The 27317-nt window shown below is 41.2% G+C and overlaps 2 protein-coding genes across 3 annotated transcripts; both read left to right on the forward strand.

Moving 5' to 3' along the window:
* Positions 1 to 10395: 10395 nt before the first annotated feature.
* LOC149978157 (tetraspanin-7-like) lies at positions 10396 to 13187 on the forward strand. Its single transcript, XM_090200832.1, has one exon. It carries the CDS (start codon positions 10527 to 10529, stop codon positions 11610 to 11612), a length of 1086 nt encoding a protein of 361 aa, XP_090056958.1. The 5' UTR covers positions 10396 to 10526; the 3' UTR covers positions 11613 to 13187.
* Positions 13188 to 22191: 9004 nt separating this feature from the next.
* LOC110490555 (angiopoietin-4) lies at positions 22192 to 25143 on the forward strand. 2 transcript variants are annotated; one of them, XM_021563977.3, is made up of 7 exons: positions 22192 to 22434; positions 23041 to 23119; positions 23214 to 23241; positions 23331 to 23422; positions 23600 to 23717; positions 23917 to 24105; positions 24325 to 25143. In XM_021563977.3, the coding sequence occupies exons 2-7, from the start codon at positions 23054 to 23056 to the stop codon at positions 24624 to 24626; spliced, it is 795 nt and encodes a 264-aa protein (XP_021419652.1). In that variant the 5' UTR covers positions 22192 to 22434; positions 23041 to 23053; the 3' UTR covers positions 24627 to 25143. The 2 variants fall into 2 exon arrangements, with proteins under 2 accessions (XP_021419652.1, XP_021419653.1); XM_021563978.3 differs by having other exon boundaries at positions 22284 to 22434; positions 22920 to 23119.
* The last annotated feature ends 2174 nt before the right edge of the window (positions 25144 to 27317 follow it).

Below are 27317 nucleotides of genomic sequence, written 5' to 3' on the forward strand. Positions count from 1 at the left end.
AGTCTCATGTAGCAAAATTTGAAATTGTGTTTTTTAAAAGTAGAAACTTAGAACTAGAACATGATATATCATACACTGAAGTTGAAGAACAATGGGAAAGTAATTCTGCTTTGAAAGTTGATAAACTTGTAACCCCACTTTAGAGAATATGGAATGTTTTGGTACTGGAGAGTTCTTTTGTCTACACCCATTCAGCATCGTTCACACCCTCTTAAACCTTAACCCCACCCATCTCTTTAAGGATTCACATGTGAGGCCATTTGCTAAACAAAATGATTTGTTTAGTAAACAACCAAAGATTTCAACACTAAAAATTGTGAAAGTAGTAACCTACAACAAGGAAAAACTCCAGTTAAAATACACGTTATCAAGTCTTTGGCCTATATCCTAATCCTAATCTGACATTGGTGCAGGTTGTGTTGTTCTTCACATTACTGTCTCTGGTAAACACACACTATATCAAATAAAATAAAAAGATGATTTGTCACATGCACAGGATACAGAAGGTGTAAACAGTACAGTGAAATAGGTACTTGCACAGTAACAATATCAAACACAGAAAGTGTCCAGATAAAAATATTTGATAATTAATTATTAGATGACGCTAACCTGACACACTTGTCTAAATTGATAGGTAATGTGAAGGAAATGCTATAACCAACCCCCAGCCACATCTAGCTAAGTGGATGGGTCACTATTGTCTAGACATGTACACATGTTCATGAAATAAAATAGATGGCCGTACTCACCCCCAGACACACCTGGCTAACTTGAGAAGTCATGAAATCATCTGGTGAAGTGTTTAGTTTAGTCTTTGCATTTTGCTAGACATGTAGCTAGCTAGCTAAACAATGAAATGGCATAATCCCAACTCATACTACTACTAACCAATACAAACAGTATCATAGCTATAGTATGAATCTGCAGGTAGCTAAAGCTAACCAGCCAGTTTCAATGTTAGCTAGCTAACATTAGGCTATAACTAAGAATGCAAATGGATTTCTGATTCATATTATATTACAATACATAATGTTAGCTAGCGAGCCAGATAGCTAATGTTCACTAAGCTAGCAAACAGTATGCTTTAACTTGCAATGAAAATGACTTTACTGACTAAATTAGAAACTTATAATATCTGAAAATGTAGCTAGACTCTTACCCGTATGCATGGATGAACGCTTCACGGCAGACTGGAACCATTTAACTCTGTGTTGTTTGTAGCTCCATCTTGTTTGGCCAGAGTTGTGTCAAGTCACTCCGGTTCGTACTGACCGTGGCGTGTGCAGAAGGTAGCACATCACTTTTTCCATCTGATCTGTCGATAGCGCCTGCTAAATTCAGGGAATCAATGTTGTTGAGAAAAGTAGCAAAACTTTGGTCTTTCTCAATGGCTAAATTTATTTATTTCAAAAATGGTGCGTTAGAAAGGACTATCAACACATACTGAGCAGCTCACGTTATAAACAGAAGCATGCTACATGGCAGATCCAAACTCATCTCCCGGCATGTCCAGCCTATCCATTATCTCAGCCAATTATGGCTAGCGGGAAGGTCCTTGTCTTTTTCCGAGGCTAAAACATCTAGGCTCGTAAATTATTGAATTACAATTTTATTTAACTAGGCAAGTCAGTTAAAACCTTTCATCCAGTGAAAATGCAGAGTGCCAAATTCAAATAAATTACTATAAAAATTAACATTTCATGAAATCACACATGCAATACACCAAATGAACACCATACTATTGTTGTGAATCCAGCCAACGTGTCAGATTTTTAAAAGGCTCTACGACAAAAGCACACCAAACGATTATGTTAGGTCAGTACAGAGTCACTGAAAAACACAGCCATTTTTTCAGCCAAAGAGAGGAGTCACAAAAAGCAGAAATAGAGATAAAATTAATCACTAACCTTTGATGATCTTCATCAGATGACACTCATGGGACTTCATGTTACACAATACATGTGTGTTTTATTCGATAAAGTTCATATTTATATCCAAAAATCTCAGTTTACATTGGCGCATTACGTTCAGTAATGTTTTGCTTCCAAAACATCCGGTGATTTTGCAATTTACAGAAATACTTCTCATAAATGTTGATGAAAATACAAGTGTTATGCATGGAACTTTAGATAAACCTCTCCTTAACCTTTTTGGGATGGGGGCAGCATTTTCACTTTTGGATGAATAGCGTGCCCAGAGTGAACTGCCTACTACTCTGTCCCAGATGCTAATATATGCATATTGTTATTAGTATTGGATAGAAAACACTCTGAAGTTTCTAGAACTGTTTGAATGATGTCTGTGAGTATAACAGAACTCATATGGCAGGTGAAAACCTGAGAAAAATCCAACCAGGAAGTGGGACATCTGAGGTTTGTAGTTTTTCAAAGCTTGGCCTACCGAATACACATTGAGATATGGATGAGGTTGCACTTCCTAGGGCTTTCACTAGATGTCAACTGTCTTTTGATACTTGAATGAGGATTCTACTATAAAGGAGGGGCTCATGAGACCCCTTTGAGTCAGTGGTCTGGCAGAGAGCCTTGGTCTCATGACGCACGCTCCCGACAGAGTTATCTCGCGTTCCAGTGCTTTTCCGAAGACAAAGGACTTCTCCGGTTGGAACATTATTGATGTCTTATGTTAAAAACATCCTAACGATTGATTCCATACATCTTTTGACATGTTTCCAAAGGGCTGTAACGGAACTTTTCAAAAACATTTCTGGATGAATTGCCTGCGCCTAATGAAGATGGATTACTGGGCTGAACACGCTGATCTTCATCAGAATGCACTCCCAGGAATCCCAGTTCCACAATAAATGTTTGATTTGTTAGATAAAGTCCATAATTTATGTCCAAATACCTCATTTTTGTTTGCGCGTTTAGTACACAATCCAAACTCACGATGCGTGGGCAGGTCGAGGCGAAATTTCGGACGAAAAGTCATATTACAGTTCGTAGAAACATGTCAAACGAAGTATAGAATCAATCTTTAGGACGTTTTATCATAAATCTTCAATAATGTTCCAACCTGAGAATTCCTTTGTCTGTAGAATTGCAATGGAACGCAACCTACCTCTCACGTGAACGCGAATGACCAGCTCATGCCACTCTGGCAGACCTCTGATTCATTCAGCTCCCATTCCCCCCTCCTTCACAGTAGAAGCATCAAACAAGGTTCTAAAGACGGTTTACAGCTAGTGGAAGCCTTAGGAAGTGCAATATGACCCCATTTCCACTGTATCTTGGATAGGCTGTATCTTGGATAAGAGTAGAAAAACTACAAACCTCAGATTTCCCACTTCCTGGTTGGATTTTTTCTCAGGTTTTTGCCTGCCATATGAGTTCTGTTATACTCACAGACATCATTCAAACAGTTTTAGAAACTTCAGAGTGTTTCCTAACCAAATCTACTAATTATATGCATATTCTAGCTTTTAGGACAGAGTAGCAGGTAGTTTACTCTAGGCACCTTTTTATCCAAGCTACTCAATAATGCCCCCCTGTCCCAAAGAAGTTAAGAACAAATTCTTATTTACAATCATGGCCTAGGAACAGTGGGTTAACTACATTGTTCAGGGACAAAACGACAGATTGTCACCTTGCCAGCTCAGGGATTCAATCTAGCAACCTTTCGGTTACTGGCCCAACGCTCTAACCACTAGGCTACCTGCCATCCAAAATGTACTTGTGGCTGGAATACAAGTTTGTTATTAAGGCACATGAAAGTTCACATGTTCCAGAAGATATTTCTGCCCAACTATGAATTTAGATTAAAAAGAATATGTTTACATTCAAATGCCTCTCCTGTGAAGTAGTGACGTGCGACATATGCCTAGTTTCCTCAAACGAGTCACATTTGAAGTAATTCAGTTTTACCATAACGAAGGGTAGGAAGAATCATGCAATCTAGAGACTTATGGGTGTTATCACTTCAGGAATGTTTTAACATGATGGTGGATGAGTTGACACATTGTCAGCATTGCTGATGTATTAGCTCAGTTTATTTTAGTTCAGTCATTGTTCCATCTCATTGTGTCTTCCCCAAATAGTGCAGTCACTGTGAAATCTGAGGGAGGTTTTGGTACAGTTCTACACTGAGTGTACATAACATTAAGAACACCTTCCTAATATTGAGTTGCAGTCCTCAGAACAGCCTCAATTTGTTAGGAGATGGACGCTACAAGGTGTCGAAAGCGTTTCACTTCAAAGCTTCTCACAATTGTGTCAAGTTTGCTGGATGTCCTTTGGGTGGTGGACTATTCTTGATACATAAGGGAAAAATGTTGAGCATGAAAAACCCAGCAGCATTGCAGTTCTTGACACAAACCGGTGCGCCTGGCATCTACTACCATACCCCTTTCAAAGGCACTTAAAATGTTTGTCTTGCCCATTCCCCCTCTGAATGGCACACATACACAATGCTTAATTTGCGCATCTCTTTCACATGGACAAAATTGGGTAACACAAATGCTGGATTTAATGTTCAACACATAGACTGTTCTGTTCCTAAGAGGATATCTGATACACAGAAGGAAGACAAAATACAAACATCTGGATTTCAGATGCAATTTATATTTTTAATTAATTGTATATGAAGTGTTTCTTCTACCTGGAAGGTGTTAAATGGTATTTGTATTGCATGTGATTCTGTATGAGTGATCTTCAAGAACTTTGAAAATGTCAAGAGCTTTGACATTTGAAGTTTCTTCAAGTGCAGTCGCAAAAACCATCAAGCTCTATGATGAAACTGGCTCTCATGAGGACCGGCACAGGAAAGGAAGACCCAGAGTCACCTCTGCTGCAGAGGATAAGTTCATTAGAATTACAAGCCTCAGAAATTGCAGCCCAGGTAACCTGGAGTGTTGTTTCATCAGATGACCTGGCCTCCACAATCACCCAACCTGCCACGTTGCTGATGAAGGTCGGACCAGAGTTCCACATCTTTATTTAACAAGATAACTATGGTATCTGTTATTGTAGTCATCATTGCATTGAGTTTATGATGGCCACATTGTTAATGTGAAAATAAAGGGTTTCCGTTATGTTTGTATCAAACCACTTGGATTCTGCAAATACTATAAATATGAGTATTCTGATCAGATACGTTCCTAAAAATATATCTGTATGACAAAGTAATGCTAAAGTTAAACACGTCATACTTGTATCCTTCTTGCTTGTGTACTTTATACTTGTAATCTGCTTTATATCATATTACTGTTTGAGTTTTCTTCACATCTTTTAGCAATCTAACTTTTATATTAATTTACAGTTAAAGAAGTCATTTCCAAAGTGCTTTGTTTTGATGTAGTTGATGTGTTTCTTCCAGGTAACAGTTCCCCTACCCTGACCATCCTGCAGCTCGAGCAGCATCTTGACTCTCACTGTCCAGGAGTGTTTGGAGGCTTTATTGTATGTGTTTGAATCATGTTGAATATACATTTTAGCTATTCAAAACACTGGTCATCTTTGGGGGTTTGGATCATTGCACATCATCTCTAGTTTGATTTGAGTTTGGTTGATGGTTACTCAGCAGAGTCAACATGTAGTTAATGGTCAGGAGAAACATTAAGTGATCAGTTATGATTTAAGGTCTTCTAGGCATACAATAGCTCTAGTTTGACTCTATTGTTGTTCAGCTCTACTACACCCTGTGTCATTATACTGGATCCTCTCCTCCCCTCAGCACCTGCAGTAGGTCCCAGCTGTAGCAGTACAGTCACTGTGCAGTCTGACTGAGGGAGGTTTTTGTACGGCTCTGTATCACTGTGTGAACACCCAGACACTGTTGGGGTAGTGTAAACTCTGACAGTAGTAATCTCCTGCATCTTCAGCCTGGACTCCACTGATGGTCAGAGTGAAGTCACTCCCAGATCCACTACCACTGAATCTAGATGGAGTCCCAGAACGGAGTGTGTTCCCTGGAAGCATCATGAGTTTGGGTTTTTCTCCTGGTTTCTGTTGGTACCAGGATAGACACTGATGGTTCCATGACTGACCATTGTAACAATTACCATACACATTACTACTGATTCTACAGTTCAGAGAGACTAGCTGTCCTGAGAGAACAGCTTTCATTGTAGGAGTCTGAGTCACAGTGATCTGTCCTCTTGATTCTGAAACATAGAAAACACTAATAATTGTACATCACCAGGAATTAATAAAACAATCATTCGGTTCACTCAAATGTATTACTTTTCATTATACAAACACACATCTCTTCTTTGTTTTACCCCTGATGTAGAAGACAAGTGTCCAGATGAAGATGGTGATAAAAGTCATGGTTGTTGTGGGTTCTGTTGTCATGAAGGACAGGTCTCAGTAATGAAGTGTTAAACTCACAGGGATATAAACACTCTTAGAGCAGCAGGGAGATGCATTATGCAAATTATGTTTCAAATCTATTTCAGGTTCCAAGAAGTAACTCCAAGAAGTAACTGTAACTCATGTTGCACTTATATTTTGTTCAAAATAATATAATCTTTGTGGTTGTGACTGGTTATATTTGTGATGGGGTGAAAGTTCATGTAAAAGTTATTTGTAGATTTGAAAACAAGAACAGTCCTGAGTCCACAATATCAGTAGTCCATAAGATGTCCCAAAAAGGGTCATACAAATAATTATATTTTCACTTTCAATAATTAGACTTTGGTCTTAAATGTTGTTGAATGGTGTAATCATATATTCATAATGCCTGATTCACAGTTTATTTTAAAACTATCAGACCTAAAGGTCATTGCTTAGTTATTTATGTTCTCACTGCATTGTCAACAATCAATAGTTCATATTAACACAAGATGCTACAATGTTAACAGATTACCAGGAGAGGTCTAGATACTACAATGTTAACAGGTTAACAGGAGAGGTCTAGATACTACAATGTTAACAGATTAACAGGAGAGGTCTAGATACTACAATGTTAACAGATTAACAGGAGAGGTCTAGATACTACAATGTTAACAGATTAACAGGAGAGGTCTAGATGCTACAATGTTAACAGATTAACAGGAGAGGTCTAGATACTACAATGTTAACAGATTAACAGGAGAGGTCTAGATACTATAATGTTAACAGGTTAACAGGAGAGGTCTAGATACTACAATGTTAACAGATTAACAGGAGAGGTCTAGATACTACAATGTTAACAGATTAACAAGAGAGGTCTAGATACTACAATGTTAACAGGTTAACAGGAGAGGTCTAGATACTACAATGTTAACAGGTTAACAGGAGAGGTCTAGATACTACAATGTTAACAGATTAACAGGAGAGGTCTAGATACTACAATGTTAACAGATTAACAGGAGAGGTCTAGATACTACAATGTTAACAGATTAACAGGAGAGGTCTAGATACTACAATGTTAACAGATTAACAGGAGAGGTCTAGATACTACAATGTTAACAGATTAACAGGAGAGGTCTAGCCACATGTAGTAGATGGTACTATTTATTCAACTTTGAACAGTTTGTGACCTGCTTGATTTATAGACTTATAAAGGCTGTAATCTACAGATGTAGGATCTTAATTTGATCACCCTGTTGCAGGAGAACTGTCCTGCAATGCAAGAAACGTAAAATGTTTAGTGTATTTGAGGTTTAAAATGGCTTCTGAAGTTTGTAATTTCCACCTAATTTCAGACTTGATTTTCCCTGATCAAAAATGCATCATCCCTACAAAAATGTTAATTATTTATAATCCACATTATAATTCACATTTTTGTTACTGCTGGATTGTTTTCCTGCTATCGCAAATTGGCTCAAATTAAGATTGCTATTGAACATTTGAACACTCACCAATGTGATCACACCTGTATTTAACAACCCCCTGGGAACAGAGTGAACATCTGGTGACAGTGCTGCTCTATTCTGGGACAAGCAGAACCACCCAGCTCTGCATATGTAAATCTCAGTTTCACTCTCACAGCTACCAGTCTAGCAGTTGAACAGTTTCACCACCTGAAATACCCTGGAGAGAAGGGGTGGAGATGACTCAATGAAATGAATGGATGATTAAAACTGTTAAAATTTCAGTCACATTGTGGTGACTATTATAGAAACTATACTCAGCACTGCTAAAAATAGCCAGGAATGAACATTTATCGATCTAATCTCTTTTCCCTCATTTAACAAGAGGTGAGTACTTTGCTGGCATTTTGATTCCTTTGCTAATGATGCCCTCTACTGTGGTTTTCTTTGGCTTTTGTCTTGTTTTTTCAATAATATTTATCATAAGCCCGGGCTGTCTATTCAACAAGTTAAATGTGACAAACACGAGCTGGCACAATGGGTGTGAGGTGTGTAATACCCTCTTCAAGACGATGGAATAGGAAGAATCTCATGGCATGGATGTTACCATACCTGTGGACAATATTCCAGGCTTGGTTTACACAGAACCTTTCTCGCCCCCACCTCACTAGTGGAAGACACTAGTTAAAAGACCCTCCAAGGTTTGGCCCTCTGCCCTGCTCCTCTCCCCTGGAACCCCCCTTTTCCCTGCACCTCCCCCTGATGGATGGGTGTCCTTTTCAAATGACGCTTTCATTGCGCAAATGTGTTTAATTTGCGGAAGGGGATTTAATGAACCCTGATTGGTGTGTTTGTGTCTGTCTGTGTGAGTGTGTCTGTGTGTGTGTGTATCTGTGTCTGTATCTGTGTGTGAGTGTGACGCAGAAGGAGGATGGGGGTGACCAATGTCTGAGAGGAATGCATTCATTCCAGCAGGGAACAACCGGTTGCCATTTAACAGCACCTGAGAGAAGGAGATATCTTCGGTCCATGAATTGAGAGTCTATATTTAGCATTCAGAATCTATTTGGTGCAGATACCGTAGCCTGTTTCCTCTCTTCCACGACTAAACACAGTAAACCAATGCTATTTCTGGGAAATATATAACATTGGGGTCAGTGCCGTTTTCAGCAAACTCCGAGGGGAAAGTATATGATTGTGTCCAGGAAGCCCAAGATGGAGTATATACCATGATATAGTAATGGGGCTATGACATCAAACTGATACCTTCAACTTGGCTAATGGCTCCATGTTGTTAATGGCAGTCAGGCCAATAAGCCCGTTACCTCCAACAAACTCTTTAGCTGTATTTGGTTTCCTATTGACTATCAAAATCACCTCCGGTCTATTCCAATTAAAACATTGCCCTTTTCATGCACTTGTTCACAAAATGGCTGAAGCGTATCACAGGAGAAGAGGGGATCCAAAAGGTACTGTTGTAATCTCGATGTAAATTACTCAGATGTTACAAAAAATGGAAGCTAGCATGACAAACTGTGTCTAGAACATGCCAGCTAACCAATTACATTGTCAAGTTTATTTTGGTCTCATGATGAAAGTGGAGGCTGCTGAGGGGAGAACAGCTCATAATAATGGCTGGAATGGAGAAAATGGAATGGTTTCAAAAACATATGTTTGATACCGTTCCATTCACTCCATTCTACTCCATTCCAGACATCGTTATGAGCCATCCTCCCCTCAGCAGCCTCCACTGCATGACGAAAGTATCTCACTTTGTACATTAGTTTTGAAAATTACAGCAATCAGCTCAATTTACATTCAAAAGCTAACTTTGGTAATAATCGCTAATATCTATGGGAAGGCTAGGGGACATGCCAGTCCTTTGACGACTTATCATTTGTAGCAGAATTTCTGCTGCAACCTCTGATTTGCATGGATTTTGCAGGATATTATGGGATTGGTCAGGCTATAGTCAACAAAACAATTATATAGCCTATGTAAGGATGTGTAACCAGTTGTGTTTCCTTATAGAATACAGTTTATCAGATTCAGAGCACACATTTAGTATACTGTATTTCCAGTTGTGTTAGTTTCTATCGCCATCCAATCCCATTCCAAGTGTCATAAAGTACAGTAGTCCATACAGGTACTGGACTGATATAGGGTCACAAAATGCTTGTCGACCACTTGCCTTATCTCAATAGAATATCAATAGAACATGTGAGTGCATGTATCTTTATTGGGATGATATTCACAAAATACAGGACAAACCAGAATAGGGGACTTTCTTTCCGGCTCGTTGATGCTACAAATCGACCAGAGTAGGTACTAAAATCCTGACAAGTGACTCCTCCGCACCGAGAGAGGGGGTGCCTGGGTGGTTTCTGAGTCCAAGCCATCATAAACACCTCTGCCCCTGACCATAGAGCGAGAGGATGCGGCACTCACCATAGTGACATGGAGCTCTGGTGACCACGCAGGTGGAAGGAATCCCCGAAATAAACCAATAAATAAGACAGAACGAGGGGGGCATACGGATGCAGATAACACCACGACACGACGCCTCCGTCAATGAGATTTACTGTGAAGTGGGGCTACGGAGGGGGGTGTGTGGGGAAGGTGGGTTAACAGCCAGTCGTAAAGAACTGGGGGAGGGGTTGCCTCATAGGGAGAAACAAGGGAGAACGGGAGGAGAGAAATAAAAAGAGAAAGAGAGAGAGAAAGAGAGGAAGAGAGAGAGCAAGAAAGGGAGGTAGATAAAGCCTGAACCGGCATCATGAGCTGTCCACTGCCCTACGACTCCTTGCCCGCTCGGCTGAGCCCCAGGCGAGAGGTGGACTGGGAACGTGAGCAGCTAGCGGCGCGGAGGCTCTCCTCTCCCAGAAGGCTGAGCCTCCTCAACCCTTCTACTGGGCTTCGGCGGCACTCGGCACTCCCCGGGTACACGCTCTCGCCCTTCCAGGAGAAGCAACACCAGGAGCACCAGGAGCAGCTGCAACAGCATCTCTCAATATCCCTGTGCTCCGAGGCCTCCATGGCGCCACCAGCTCCCCTCATGGGTGGACCCCTGCCCTGCTGCCGGCCAGTGGGCATCATGCCCCTGCTACGCCTGGCCCTGCTAGCCTTCAGCTGCCTCTTTTGGGCATCCGGTCTGGCCATCTTCACCCTGGGCGTGTGGGCCCAGGTATCGCTGGCTGACTACATGCTGCTGTCGGCCAACCACTACCCCAACACCCCGCTCATCCTTCTGGCCACTGGGGCCACCGTCACGGCCTGGGGCTTCCTGGGCTGTCTGGGAGTGGCCGCCAACCTACCCTTCGTGCTGCGGGCATACGGCTTCATACAGTTGGCGGCACTGATGGCAGGGCTAGCCGCCGGCCTCTCGGGCCTGTTTTACCGCGAGGACATCGCCGGAGGGTTCCGTAGCGGACTGCAGCAGGCAGTGGCGGGCTATGGCGAAGACGAGGGCCGCTCCAATGCTCTGGATAGCCTGCAGAGGGGGCTAGAGTGCTGCGGGGCCGAGGGCTGGCGCGATTGGCTGACCTCGGACTGGGCCAATCAGGATGCAGCATTCTCGCCCATGGGCAACGGCTCCTCTGTGTCGCTACCCGAGAGCTGCTGCGTCCGACGCAAGGGCTGCCGGAACCGACCCCTGCCAGCAGTGGGGGGCGAAGGGGTGGCGGCTGCTGGGATCCATCCCCACGGATGTTTCCGGAAGGTGTTCAGTTTCGTCAATGACAACGTCTTCCACATTGCTGCCACCGTGCTGGGTCTAGCCTTCACCCAGATAGGCGGCATCGCCCTGGCCTGTCTACTAGCTAACCGCCTGCACCCAAGACCACACCGACCAGTCGCACACTAATAAAGAGAGTGGGCAATACTGGACCTTGACTAGGGATCAACCCATCGGAGAGTAATACCATTTGGACTGTACAATGCCTCTAACTTCACATTTCTGATTGTGTGTGGAAGAGGAAAATATAGGAAATATAATGTCACTACTTTAACCCAAGAATGAGGTTAGCTGCTCCTTTTCATATCCACTCACCATCTCTTTCTCCAACTAACAATCCTGAGATATTTACTGTATATACACGGACATCTGTGAAGTGCGACCATTGACATGACTGTAAATATACTGCTTGCTGCTTACAAACCTGCCCCTTTAAGAAATGTGAAGACTGAACATTTACACGTGTGAAGATGTGCAGTGAAACAAAGTGTTATTCTGTGCTATTTTGGCAAGTCATACCAACTAATTTAGTTGTTTCTTGTAAATAATCTTTCAGAGAAATTGCACATTTACTGTTATATTTGAACCGTATGATTGTTATGATCAGACATGACCATACACTAAAAAAAAGGGGTTCCAAAAGGGTTCTTCGACTGTCCTCATAGGAACATCCTTTTTGGTTCAAGGCAGAACCCTTTTGGGTTCCAAAAAAGGGTTCTTCCAAGTGTTCTCCTATAGGGACAGCCGAAGCACCTTTTTTTCTAAGAGTGTACTGACTATACCATTTTCCGTTTGGTGATATTTGTCTTGTATATCAATATTTGATAGTCAGTTGACCATTATGGAAGATGTCTAATGTCCAAATTGCTACAGCAGACACACCCTAGGTCTAGTTCAATGTATACATTTTTTGTGCAGTTATATATTTAGATACATACTCATCTTATGATGGTACACTCCCAACATAAATAGACAGGTTAAGCTTTTGAAAAGACCAGATACATGTCTATACCTCCATCTGGTGTATTGTGATGGGAATGTATCATCCTTTTCTGGTCTCGGTTTGCTAAGTTACGGTGACAATAATACTTTGTTATATTTAGCACATACACAAATTCAACTACACACCAATTCTGTAATGGTTCCAAAGCATTGGCATGACACGGATATAGTGCATTGGTTGGGCTGTCACATAAGCATGAAGCAGTACTGGACAGCCTGAAAAAATCATCATTACCTCAGTGATTCCTGTTGCACAACTATCGCAATTCCTCACAAGGTGCATTGTTGTTCATCAAACTGTAATAAGAATGACAATTGACATTGATTTTATATTGAATATGATTGCTATTTATAATCAATGGCATTGAAATAAATCAACGTGAGGATCATTTCACGGTCAAGTAACTCAGACCTCAGAAGTCTATCATACAAAAAATAACAACCAGGAATTAAAAAGGGATTTTGTAGGCGGGGGAACAGTCTTCACAATGTCTTGTTCCCCTAATCATTTGTAATAGACATCTATTCCCATTATAGGCTGTTTCAACACCCACCTCCTAATTTATGTCTTGTGTTTAGCCCAATGGATCAATACATTCGCTAATGTGATCTCACGATCACCATTTATCCTCTACCCTCCAATACTCAGTGTGCATTTTGATTCTCTTCCTCTTGTAATTGTGTTGTGTGTGTGTGTTGAGTCCCAGGTATTATAATTAAGTAGTAATGCCCAAGGGCGTGTGGTATATGGCCAATATACCACGGCTAAGGGCTGTTCTTAATGCACAACGCAATGCGGAGTGCATGGGTACCACCCTTAGCCGTGGTATATTGGCCATATATCACAAACCCATGAGGTGCCTTATTGCTATTATAAACTGGTTACGTAATTAGAGCAGTAAAAATACATGTTTTGTCATACCTGTGGTATACGGTCTGATATATTACGGCTGTCAGCCAATTAGCATTCAGGACTCAAACCACCCAGTTTATAATGTGTAACATCTGTTCTAATGCTTATCGGTGATGGTGAACCCGACACACAGACATGACCTCATGACTGATGAACAAAATATTTGTGTCATACCTTGTGACAGAGAATGGGTGTACTACACAGTCGGTTGGTTGTCCTTGACACAAACACATGACACCACTGTACTACTCATGTTGATGTGGCCATAATCGGATAAACACAACTCATGTATATAAAAATACATTCACCGGAAAGTAAATTTCACTCAAATACTCAAAGGAAAGGACGAGTTCTTTACTGTAATGAACTACACTCCAAAGACAACATTATCTAGTGAGTGAATCTTTGAAAACAGATTGTGTGTGTTGATGTTTCTGCAACTCTTTATAAACCATCTGTAGTGTATATCCTTTATGTATTTTGTGACGGTATACAGTATATGACTTGCTGTTGTACACATTTAATCTATGGGAATATGCATGATAGTGGCCAATTGTGTCAAATGCCTATACTGTATTTTTCAAACTAGGCCTTTATGATTAAAAGTCCATAATCATATCCCACCATTTTGCCCAAAACGAATGTAGGGAGTCCTTCCCCAGTGCTTCCTCTTTAAAGATATTAACTGCCAATTTTATCTCCAGCTTCACAGATAGGCAGGTACAGCACTTCCATCTGCATTTTAAAAGCCTTGGATGCTAGCTGGGTTTATTTTATGACCAGGATCTGTGCTGGAAGTGGACCTGAGTGTTAAATCTTTTGCATCGGGAATGGTCGATTCTGCCTGGGCCTCTCTGGCCAGACACAGTCACAGTGTTGAATTATGGGTACCTGTATGACATCTCATTTCAACCCGAGACAGGGGTGATAAGATCTCCTGCACAAGGAAGCAATAATGTGCCCTGGTCTATATTATTGGCAATTAAAAAGGTTACATTGCAAACTACAAACACATAGCTACACACCCACACACATAGCTACACAGACATACACAACGCAACACACACTGAGCTACACACACACATACCTTACTTACACATGTGCACATGCACACACACACCCACACACACACACTTTGAAAGCTCACTGTAGAATAATACTTTCTTAGAGCATTGTAGCCCACTCCATCGGGCAAATAACATTCCCAATCTGGTTTAACCAAGGCAAAATAGACTAGAGGGATGTCACATGACCATAATGACAACCTTCAAGTGAGTCAAATTGAGACTTTAAAGACTTTCTATGTAGGCTGGTTTTGAATAGTGCACTAATAAACTCCACTCACTGTTTTGCACCATGATCCAGTCAGTGCAAGAGAGTTTCCATAGGCTAAATCTGTGAGTGGATTATAGAGCACTTGTTTTGTGCCGGGCACGACTAACTGGCCGACCCAACCCGACCCGACCTCTGTTGACTGTCGCGCATGGACTCTGCATCCTCATCTCTCAAGCGCCTACCTTTCAACAATGTTGCGCTGAAAAAACCTTCCTTCATTCCAGCATCCGGGAGTTCCTGTGCAGAGAGGCCATGGTCGCTCTGGGCATTCCCACCACCCGTGCCACATCTCTGGTTACATCGGACCTCTATGTCAACAGAGACCCCCTCAACAATGGCCGGCGACTGGGCTATACAGTAGGTAAACCCCAAATGACTGGGCTATACAGTAGGCAAACCCCAAATGACTGGGCTATACAGTAGGTTAACCCCAAATGACTGGGCTATACAGTAGGTTAACCCCAAATGACTGGGCTATACAGTAGGTTAACCCCAAATGACTGGGCTATACAGTAGGTTAACCCCAAATGACTGGGCTATACAGTAGGTTAACCCCAAATGACTGGGCTATACAGTAGGTTAACCTCAAATGACTGGGCTATACAGTAGGTTAACCCCAAATGACTGGGCTATACAGTAGGTTAACCCCAAATGACTGGGCTATACAGTAAGTTAACCCCAAATGACTGGGCTATACAGCAGGTTAACCCCAAATCACTGGGCTATACAGTAGGTTAACCCCAAATCACTGGGCTATACAGTAGGTTAACCCCAAATCACTGGGCTATACAGTAGGTTAACCCCAAATCACTGGGCTATACAGTAGGTTAACCCCAAATGACTGGGCTATACAGTAAGTTAACCCCAAATGACTGGGCTATACAGTAAGTTAACCCCAAATGACTGGGCTATACAGTAGGTTAACCCCAAATGACTGGGCTATACAGTAGGTTAACCCCAAATGACTGGGCTATACAGTAGGTTAACCCCAAATGACTGGGCTATACAGTAGGTTAACCCCAAATGACTGGGCAATACAGTAGGTTAACCCCAAATCACTGGGCTATACAGTAGGTAAACCCCAAATGACTGGGCTATACAGTAGGTTAACCCCAAATGACTGGGCTATACAGTAGGTTAACCCCAAATGACTGGGCTATACAGTAGGTAAACCCCAAATGACTGGGCTATACAGTAGGTTAACCCCAAATGACTGGGCTATACAGTAGGTTAACCCCAAATGACTGGGCTATACAGTAGGTTAACCCCAAATGACTGGGCTATACAGTAAGTTAACCTAACAAATGTTCTCAGAAATGTTCCTAATCACATTTGCAAGATGTTGTGGTTCCTAATATCATCCTTCGTTGTGTTCTCTTGATGTGCAGTCAGCGATTTGGAGAAAAATCATACAAGGATAATCTGTAAATGGAAGCTGTTTTAGTGCAGAAGGACTTGTTTAAGGTTGCTATACATTTTTATTATTTGTCTGGTTACGTAGGTAGCTAGCAATATTAGCTACACATGCTAATGTAAGTATGTCAGATATAGATATAGTATAGATATAGATATAGTACCTCAGTGTATGTATTCATATAGTTATCCTAATGTTTTCAATCTAGCCCCTTAGCCTCAGTTTTTACCTCTCTCTTGACTCCCTCTATGCACACAGTCAGCTGGACATGGTCCTCTCTATGGCCCAGACCAACCCAGCCATGTTTGGCCTGGTGGTAGACCAACCAGAGGTGGCCCATCAGCTGGAGAAGATGGGCAGGCTGAAGGAGCTGCTAAGCACCAATCTGGACAACGCAGAGACAGGATTGGCTATGATGGATCAGTCAGTTAACCCCAAATGACTGGGCTATACAGTAGGTTAACCCCAAATGACTGGGCTATACAGTAGGCAAACCCCAAATGACTGGGCTATACAGTAGGTTAACCCCAAATCACTGGGCTATAGTAGTTAGGTGATGCCGGATTGAGGATCCTACTCAATCAAAACCACCTACTTGGTTAATGATGAAAGAAATAGCATGATTCCTGCTTACCAAAGCATATATGAAGTGATCCATACTTTCTTGGTATTGTTTCACGCCATTGGTGGCTGGTGGCATTTTAAATTGGGAGGACGGGCTCATAGTAATGGCTGGAACAGAATAAATGGAATGGTCTCAAACACATCAAACACCTGTTTTCTATGTGTTTTATACCATTCCATTCACTCCATTCGATTAATTATTATGAGCTGTCCTCCCCTCACCAGCCTCCTCTGTTTCACGCTGTAATCATGGTTTACATCATCCCCCCTGTGTGTTCGATTACCCAGGAAGTGGTTGGTGAAGGAGTGTGATGGAGCAATTGAGGTGTGTACCGTAGAGGAAGAGATCCGTGTGATGGACAGCACCAACCCGTGGTGCTCCCCAACTACATTGCCCAGAATGCAATACAGGCTGCCGAAAATGGAGACTTCTCAGAGGTATAGAATTGACATGTTGTATCTACTTTATACACTGTAGCTATCAACACATGGTGAATATTTTTGTTGTTGCACTTTCTGTTTGTAGTTATATTATAGTATACAGTGAGCTCCAAAAGTATTGGGACAGTGACACATTGCTAGGAATATTATGTGCTAGGAATATGGGACCAAATATTCAACTTTTGACTACTTTAATACTCTTAAGTGAATTTGTTCCAATACTTTTGCCCCCCTAAAATGGAGGGACCATGTACAAAGTGCTAGAATTTCTAAACGATCACCCAATATGGATGAGAATACCCTCAAATTAAAGCTGACAGTCTGCACTTTAATCTCATAGCAAAATCCAAAATGCTGGAGTACAGATCCAAAAATAAACAAATGTGTCACTGTCGCAACATTTTTGGAGCTCACTGTACTGCATATCCATGGTTGGGCTGATTACTTGAAAAATGTAATCAGTAACTGATTACAAATTACGTAACAATAAATCATTAGTAATGTAATCCATTGGATTACTCGAAAATGAGTAACATTATCAGATTACTTTTGGAATACTTCTTTGTTTAACCAGCATCTGCCTCCTCAGTTTATGCTGCAGATGTCTTTAAGCAAGTGCTGGCTCAGCTGCCTTATGCCTTCTTGATGAAATAGCATCCCTGCTAAAAGGTCAGCTTCACTGTCAGGTTTCAAGGAAAGCATTCCCAACACTCATTCTTTGGTTGCGCAATGGGCCTACTCCACCCAGCCACCAAGCAGATCGTGGCCAGTAAAAGAGGAAATGTTCATTTGAATGTCTGACCCAACCATGAATGTCTGACCCAACCATGAATGTCTGACCCATAACAGTCTACTATGATAAAGATGTCAAAAGACAGATATAACAGATCCAGGAGTAATCAGATTATTTCATGAGTTGGATGATCAATTGTGCAAATACAGTGCCTTGCGAAAGTATTTGGCCCCCTTGAACTTTGCGACCTTTTGCCACATTTCAGGCTTCAAACATAAAGATATAAAGCTGTATTTTTTTGTGAAGAATCAACAACAAGTGGGACACAATCATGAAGTGGAACGACATTTATTGGATATTTCAAACTTTTTTAACAAATCAAAAACTGAAAAATTGGGCGTGCAAAATTATTCAGCCCCTTTACTTTCAGTGCAGCAAACTCTCTCCAGAAGTTCAGTGAGGATCTCTGAATGATCCAATGTTGACCTAAATGACTAATGATGATAAATACAATCCACCTGTGTGTAATCAAGTCTCCGTATAAATGCACCTGCACTGTGATAGTCTCAGAGGTCCGTTAAAAGCGCAGAGAGCATCATGAAGAACAAGGAACACACCAGGCAGGTCCGAGATACTGTTGTGAAGAAGTTTAAAGCCGGATTTGGATACAAAAAGATTTCCCAAGCTTTAAACATCCCAAGGAGCACTGTGCAAGCGATAATATTGAAATGGAAGGAGTATCAGACCACTGCAAATCTACCAAGACCTGGCCGTCCCTCTAAACTTTCAGCTCATACAAGGAGAAGACTGATCAGAGATGCAGCCAAGAGGCCCATGATCACTCTGGATGAACTGCAGAGATCTACAGCTGAGGTGGGAGACTCTGTCCATAGGACAACAATCAGTCGTATATTGCACAAATCTGGCCTTTATGGAAGAGTGGCAAGAAGAAAGCCATTTCTTAAAGATATCCATAAAAAGTGTTGTTTAAAGTTTGCCACAAGCCACCTGGGAGACACTTCCACCAAACATGTGGAAGAAGGTGCTCTGGTCAGATGAAACCAAAATTGAACTTTTTGGCAACAATGCAAAACGTTATGTTTGGCGTAAAAGCAACACACAGCTCATCACCCTGAACACACCATCTCCACTGTCAAACATGGTGGTGGCAGCATCATGGTTTGGGCCTGCTTTTCTTCAGCAGGGACAGGGAAGATGGTTAAAATTGATGGGAAGATGGATGGAGCCAAATACAGGACCATTCTGGAAGAAAACCTGATGGAGTCTGCAAAAGACCTGAGACTGGGACGGAGATTTGTCTTCCAACAAGACAATGATCCAAAACATAAAGCAAAATCTACAATGGAATGGTTCAAAAATAAACATATCCATGTGTTAGAATGGCCAAGTCAAAGTCCAGACCTGAATCCAATCGAGAATCTGTGGAAAGAACTGAAAACTGCTGTTCACAAATGCTCTCCATCCAACATCACTGAGCTCGAGCTGTTTTGCAAGGAGGAATGGGAAAAAATGTCAGTCTCTCGATGTGCAAAACTGATAGAGACATACCCCAAGCGACTTACAGCTGTAATCGCAGCAAAAGGTGGTGCTACAAAGTATTAATTTAAGGGGGCTGAATAATTTTGCACGCCCAATTTTTCAGTTTTTGATTTGTTAAAAAAGTTTGAAATATCCAATAAATGTCGTTCCACTTCATGATTGTGTCCCACTTGTTGTTGATTCTTCACAAAAAAATACAGTTTTATATCTTTATGTTTGAAGCCTGAAATGTGGCAAAAGGTCGCAAAGTTCAAGGGGGCCGAATACTTTCGCAAGGCACTGTAGATTTTAGTGTACTCATTTCTACTGAAACTAGAGGTTTAGCTGAGTAAGCAGCTTATTTGTCATGTGTGTCATCCCAGTACTTGGGAAATGAACAGAATGAGGCTGTGTTGACTAACCCAAAAAACAATTATGACCCAACGATCCTGATGAAATTTGGGATAATTCAGTTTTCAGGAAGTGGGGGTCTGATGTTTTTAGTTTTAGAAAAGGAGAGAACTTGGCCGTTTTGGAGATTTAAAATAGATTCGAACAGCTGGGAAAACCTTCCATTCCCACTGAATGGTGACTTCCGGGTTGTTTAACGGCAGGTAGCCTAGCAGTTGTGCTAGAAACCGGAAGGTTGATGGTTCAAATCCACGAGCCAACTGAAAATCTCATGTGCCCTTGAGCAAGGCACTTGACTCTATTATGCTATTATGTAAGTCACTCAGGATAAGAGCATCTGCTTAAAATGTAAAAACCTGCTACTTCAGTGTGCTTGAGTCAAACACTTGCAGCTCATATCTTGATATTAGTAATCCAAAATGTAATCAGCCGATTTTAAGACTAACTGTAATCCCATTATTATTGCATTTTTTTGTAACCTGGGTTGATTAGTTGCTTTATTTTTGTAGCCTAATTAAGTCATCCCTGTTACATGTAATCCGTTAGTACCCAACCCTGTATATGATTGCTCATTATGTTAAATCCACTCTTGTTCATTCTCTCAGGTCTGCAGAGTTCTAAATGTTCTAGTGAACCCCTACTCTGCCCAACCTGAGTCAGAACTACCTGGTGGGCCTAAAACATTTGGAGAGAGGGACCAGAAAGGGATGGAGAAAGACAAAGAGGGAAGGAAGGACGAGGGGAGGACAGATGGAAACCAAAATTGTGTCCCATAAGCCTCCTGTATGAGCAAGAGTGATCTGTGTCACCTGATCATCATAGTGCCTCCCAAACCCCAAAACTCAACTGACAGCGGAGAAAGATGTAGATGGTGTTCCTCAGGGCACTGTTCTAGGTCCATTCCGCTTTTCAATGACGTAACCCTCCTCTTTGTTCTGAGTCAGTTGGGTTAATGTCAAGGGAGGTAGTTTGTATACTTCAGAATGCTCCTGGATGTCAATCAGTAGAATAAACTGATGGTGAATGAAGACTCAGGTAATCAGTCAGTGACCTGTCTGTGTTGGAGAGACCAGGAGCACCCTGACTGTGTGTCTATTCACACACACACACGCACGCACACACACACACACACACACACACACACACACACACACACACTTGACTTTTGCATGTATTTAGATTATTTCACACACACACCATGTAGTGTATGCATGAATGAAGAGATATAATCAAATAAACTCATACATTCAGAAACATAATCATTGATCTTCTTACTAACACCCACAAATGGTCTTCATCTTAGAACGGATCTACACACAATCTCTTGAATCCATAAATAAAATAGTGTATATCTTAATAATAAATCTTTATACAAGATGCAAGGTTTCACACAATGTTATGTTAATTTATATTATGTGATGTGTTGAAAGTGGGAAAAAATGCTTAAATTGTATTTCCTTCTGAACTTCGATGTGTATTTTAAAAATATTTATGCAAATATTTATGTACAGCAGGTTTTGAATTGCTTACTGATAACTTACTCTGTGAAAACAGCAAACATTTAAATAAACCTATCATTACTTTATATTCAGCTGTATCTTTAAATTCTTCTGGATTTGATTCACATTTCTTTTCAGAATGTAGATATTGCTGTACGTTTGTTTCATATTGATAGTACATACAGAACAGTGCTCAGTACGCAGCCGATGTGCCACATTTTATTATCCTCACTTGGGGTGTTATCATAAGAGTGCTTGATTTGACTGTCCTGATTGCTACAACCAACCCACAAGAGACAGTCTAACTAATACATGTACTGTGGTAGAGTGAACCTAGAGCTATGGCCATAGCCTTGTTACATAAATCAGGGACAGTACTACAGGTGTTTCCTGGTTTTATTCATTTTAATCCTGTAGTTCTCCTATCCAATGGTTGTTCTTACCTGGACCAGAGGGTGGCGCTAGTAGTTAGAAAACATAAATAATTCCTTTTGAAACACTGAAATTGTTTTTGAATAGGATATATCTAAAGGCATTTGAGAGATAAACACATATGGAGTTGGAAACAAAAGTGTCTGTACTTTTACTTGATTCATTGTCCATTGGACTGTGCTGTGTGTATTCCTGGCTGTTTGTAATTTCCTGTAAAGTCCAGTATTGGAATGTCAAGAGTGTTTTGCTTTGGAGCTGGGGCACTGAGTAACAGGGATCGCCCACAATAACATTAGCACAAGCACGGAGTGGGGGAGTGTTTTTCCGCAACAACACTATGGGCAAGTTCATTTTGCATGGCCCGGTGGGAGGAGTTTTCACATTTTAGAACCTTCCATTGGTCCTTAAGTGAAATCTCCCTGTCTGTGAGCACTGTCTGTGATACTTTGAGGCATCTGACAACACGAAACTGGAAACGTGGAGTCAGGGTGTGTGCAGAAGGCGGTGCTTGAGTCAATAAATAAATAGGCTTACAAGAAATCCTCTCTGAATGAACTTTAAACTGACTGGTCGTAGACAATACACCATAAAGGAATACACGGGAGGAGGTAGGTTTTCTCTACATATGTGAATCACACCATGACAATTTCAAATTTGCGATTATAATATTATATTATGTGATATATTATGCATAATATTTATCCCGTGTGAAATGTTGATGGCAGCATAACAAAAAATGATCTATAATTTGTATGGTGTTTACTGTTTTGTTAATGGAGTGGATATGGTGATGTTTCAAGTTCTCTCCAAATGTTTGAGTTTTGTAACAAAAGTACAGTAGCTCTGACTCAGAGTGTCTGTTTCTCAATTTTTGGTTTTGTACATAATCACATTTAGAGGAGACAGAAAAAGACATTTGCTTGCATGAATGGCCTACAACAAATGTTTGCTTGTGTAGGGGACCAGTGTGGTTTCAGATGTGGACAGGTTACTGATGCCACAATAATCATACTAACACACACACCGAATACTACTAAGAGATAGATCTGGGTCTAAGGATATTCACTATGTTTGACACTACTTTTCTGTTTAGGACCTGTACAGGATGCAATTTAGGAAACATTGCATTTTTACAACGTTGGGTCACACAGGGATAATAAGGAAACAACAGAAGAAAAAGTAACTAAAATTACATTTTCATCTCTCCCTCTCAGAAAATTTGATAAAATGTGGAATAGGATATTTTTTTGTGGACTGGTGGTCTGTCTCATCTGCCTCACTGACCAGACTCAGGTAAATATACAGTCAGTCAGCACTGAAAAACAGAGAAACGTGTTATTCCTTTAAACATGGGCGTAACCATGACTTATCTGCTGGTTTTGTACAGGAACAGAAAACACCTTTAGTTGTTCAAGGTAAGTGTTAGCTATTTTTTTTTAAATCACTTACATTGGAAAGACAAGAGTTCATGTACTGTATGTGCATGGGTGTTTGCTTGTTTCAGGGACAGATTGCACACAGATCAAAACTCTCTCCCCTCGAGCCACCAGTGGAGTGTATGTCATTCAGCCTGCAGGAGTCACATCCCCCTTTATGGTATGGAAACATCTAAATATATAGGCCAGGTACTATATCTACAGTTGTCATTTGGTTGCACAGCCACACAGGCTTGCCAGGGTTACTGAAGTTCTACACAGTTCCATTCTTGGACAGTTTTTGTTCACAAAAAAAAAACAATTTGTTGATTCAAAAGTATATTTACATTGTATACAGGTGTATTGTGAGATGCTGGCAGATGGAGGCTGGACAGTCTTTCAAAGGCGCACCGGGGCAGAGGTTCTTTTCAACAGGAAGTGGGCAGTGTACAAACAAGGCTTTGGGAATCTACGGAGTAATGAAGGGTCCCTCTGAGCACCTCACATTTCACCAGCAATTAATACTGTAAACTCTGTAATTTGCTGAGCCAATGTTGGCCAAATTTAAATGAATTTTTGTCTATAATATATTACCTCTAAGGCAACTTATAGAGGGTTCCCTAAACTGTCTGTTTTTCACTTCTCAATTCAGTTCTCTTCCCTGTTGTTTCCTAGAGGACCACTGGCTGGGTCTGAGTAAGGTGTTTGCTCTAACTAATGGGGGCAGGGGGCGGAGTTCGACTATGCGGGTCAACCTGTGGGACTTTGAAGGGGGCACTGCCTTCGCTGAGTACAGTGACTTCCGTCTGGGCACGGAGAAGGAGAGCTACAAGCTGAACATTGGAGCCTACAGGGGCAGCGCAGGTAACTGTGATTTCAACAGCACAGGGGGACAGTGGTCATATTATTTACTTCAGTGTTCTAGTTATTTCACATTTGGTGGCAGCTACACATCACACATATGTCATATGATATGTATGCTGGGTTGATATTCTTAAATGGTGTGTGCTTTGGAAGTCAATACAATCAAGAGTGAAGTAGAACTGAAGTATTCTCTCTTCCTCCCTCCCTGTCTCTCCGTAGGTGATGCCATCCGTGGGAAATACACAGGCATTGACCAGAACGGCTTTGGATTCAGCACAACCGACAAGGACAATGATGGCTGCTCACCCTGCATCTTTGGCGACATCGCCGAGGACGAGTGCAGCTTCTCGGAGGGAGGAGGAGGGTGGTGGTACAGCCGCTGTGGCTCTGCCAGCCTGAACGGTGACTGGCACCCCGCCGGCGAACACATCGGCTGGGCCTCCGGCCTCCACTGGGAGACCTGGAAAGGACGTGTCCCGTACTCGGCCCGAGCGAGCCGCATGATGATCAAGTCCGTGTGAGGCCACGTCTCAATACATCTCAAATGGTTTTCTAGGCCTATGTCTCCTTTGCTTTATGACCACTGGTCTGAGCCACATTAGTGGGCATTAGAGGAAACCATTGAAATAACTGGAACACACACAGCTATGTGTTCCATGGAGTGATGCCTGCATATCGTGGCATAGTGCTTAGCTTGAATGGTCTGTTTATTTGGGTCTGATGTGCAATCAACACACTGTATTTGTTTGTTTTTTTGTTTATCCCATTCACTTTGTTGTTTTATATCATGATGCATAAATCAGAGCCAACATGTAAGTGACAGATATAGAAAATATACATTTTCTACACTTTTTTAAACTCAAGTCTACCATGAGTTATGTTTTCAGGGAAGAGAAAATACCTTGTGGAAGTTATATTTGTTACACTGCAACAATTCTACATTTAACTTCTGAGCAGTTTCATCACATAGTTTGACATAATTTAAATTCTAGAATGTTGATATTACATGCATTTTTAAATAAAATACATTTTAGAACATTTGTTTAGCATGAACATATTCAATAATGTTCAGAAACCATTCATTTGGCTTGAATTCACACATTCAAAGCTCTGTGTTTATAGAGAAATAGAAGTTGTACTTATTGCATATTAAATCATTCATGGTTTCTCATCAGACAGTAAATAGGTTTGTTGTTCTCCTAGCCTAGAAGCCTGGTTTCTGGCTTTGATTGATTATGGATCTTTAACAAAAAAATAATGGTGACATCATTTAGGACCTTTAAGGTTGCAGTGACATATCCATAACCTGAGCAGAAAGCAGATTGCATACCAGAGAGAATACTATAGACATCAAGAAAGTCAGTCAGTTGATTATTGACAAGTTTTTCCAACACTTTCGATTAATAGGGCAAAATAGAAATAGGCCTATACAGTGCCTTGCTAAAGTATTCGGCCCCCTTGAACTTTGCGACCTGTTGCCACATTTCAGGCTTCAAACATAAAGATATAAAACTGTATTTTTTTGTGAAGAATCAACAACAAGTGGGACACAATCATGAAGTGGAACGACATTTATTGGATATTTCAAACTTTTTTAACAAATCAAAAACTGAAAAATTGGGCGTGCAAAATTATTCAGCCCCCTAAAGTTAATACTTTGTAGCGCCACCTTTTGCTGCGATTACAGCTGTAAGTCGCTTGGGGTATGTCTCTATCAGTTTTGCACATCGAGAGACTGACATTTTTTCCCATTCCTCCTTGCAAAACAGCTCGAGCTCAGTGAGGTTGGATGGAGAGCATTTGTGAACAGCAGTTTTCAGTTCTTTCCACAGATTCTCGATTGGATTCAGGTCTGGACTTTGACTTGGCCATTCTAACACTTGGATATGTTTATTTTTGAACCATTCCATTGTAGATTTTGCTTTATGTTTTGGATCATTGTCTTGTTGGAAGACAAATCTCCGTCCCAGTCTCAGGTCTTTTGCAGACTCCATCAGGTTTTCTTCCAGAATGGTCCTGTATTTGGCTCCATCCATCTTCCCATCAATTTTAACCATCTTCCCTGTCCCTGCTGAAGAAAAGCAGGCCCAAACCATGATGCTGCCACCACCATGTTTGACAGTGGGGATGGTGTGTTCAGGCTGATGAGCTGTGTTGCTTTTACGCCAAACATAACGTTTTGCATTGTTGCCAAAAAGTTCAATTTTGGTTTCATCTGACCAGAGCACCTTCTTCCACATGTTTGGTGTCTCCCAGGTGGCTTGTGGCAAACTTTAAACAACACTTTTTATGGATATATTTAAGAAATGGCTTTCTTCTTGCCACTCTTCCATAAAGGCCAGATTTGTGCAATATACGACTGATTGTTGTCCTATGGACAGAGTCTCCCACCTCAGCTGTAGATCTCTGCAGTTCATCCAGAGTGATCATGGGCCTCTTGGCTGCATCTCTGATCAGTCTTCTCCTTGTATGAGCTGAAAGTTTAGAGGGACGGCCAGGTCTTGGTAGATTTGCAGTGGTCTGATACTCCTTCCATTTCAATATTATCGCTTGCACAGTGCTCCTTGGGATGTTTAAAGCTTGGGAAATCTTTTTGTATCCAAATCCGGCTTTAAACTTCTTCACAACAGTATCTCGGACCTGCCTGGTGTGTTTCTTGTTCTTCATGATGCTCTCTGCACTTTTAACAGACCTCTGAGACTATCACAGTGCAGGTGCATTTATACGGAGACTTGATTACACACAGGTGGATTGGATTTATCATCATTAGTCATTTAGGTCAACATTGGATCATTCAGAGATCCTCACTGAACTTCTGGAGAGAGTTTGCTGCACTGAAAGTAAAGGGACTGAATAATTTTGCACGCCCAATTTTTCAGTTTTTGATTTGTTAAAAAAAGTTTGAAATATCCAATAAATGTCGTTCCACTTCATGATTGTGTCCCACTTGTTGTTGATTCTTCACAAAAATATACAGTTTTATATCTTTATGTTTGAAGCCTGAAATGTGGCAAAAGGTCACAAAGTTCAAGGGGGCCGAATACTTTCGCAAGGCACTGTAACAGTTAGGATCAGCTTGATCTCCCCCTTTAAATAAAGGACAAACTCTGGCTGTCTTCCAAGCAATGGGAACCTCCCCAGAAAGGAGAGACAGGTTTAGTGAGTGTATACATGTTGTTACGTATTATTTCTCCATACTGGTTCTCCGTGGG

Source organism: Oncorhynchus mykiss, chromosome 15, assembly GCF_057628025.1.
Source record: "Oncorhynchus mykiss isolate SJ-2025 chromosome 15, ASM5762802v1, whole genome shotgun sequence".
NCBI classification, from domain to species: domain Eukaryota; kingdom Metazoa; phylum Chordata; class Actinopteri; order Salmoniformes; family Salmonidae; genus Oncorhynchus; species Oncorhynchus mykiss.

Bases quoted from the DNA above. Each gene is read 5' to 3' on its own strand.
- LOC149978157 (XM_090200832.1), top strand. From the start codon at position 10,527: ATGAGCTGTCCACTGCCCTACGACTCCTTGCCCGCTCGGCTGAGCCCC.
- LOC110490555 (XM_021563977.3), top strand. From the start codon at position 23,054: ATGTGGAATAGGATATTTTTTTGTGGACTGGTGGTCTGTCTCATCTGC. The intron at 23,120-23,213 runs GTAAATATACAG...GGTTTTGTACAG, and splicing joins GCCTCACTGACCAGACTCAG to GAACAGAAAACACCTTTAGT. The intron at 24,106-24,324 runs GTAACTGTGATT...GTCTCTCCGTAG, and splicing joins AGCCTACAGGGGCAGCGCAG to GTGATGCCATCCGTGGGAAA.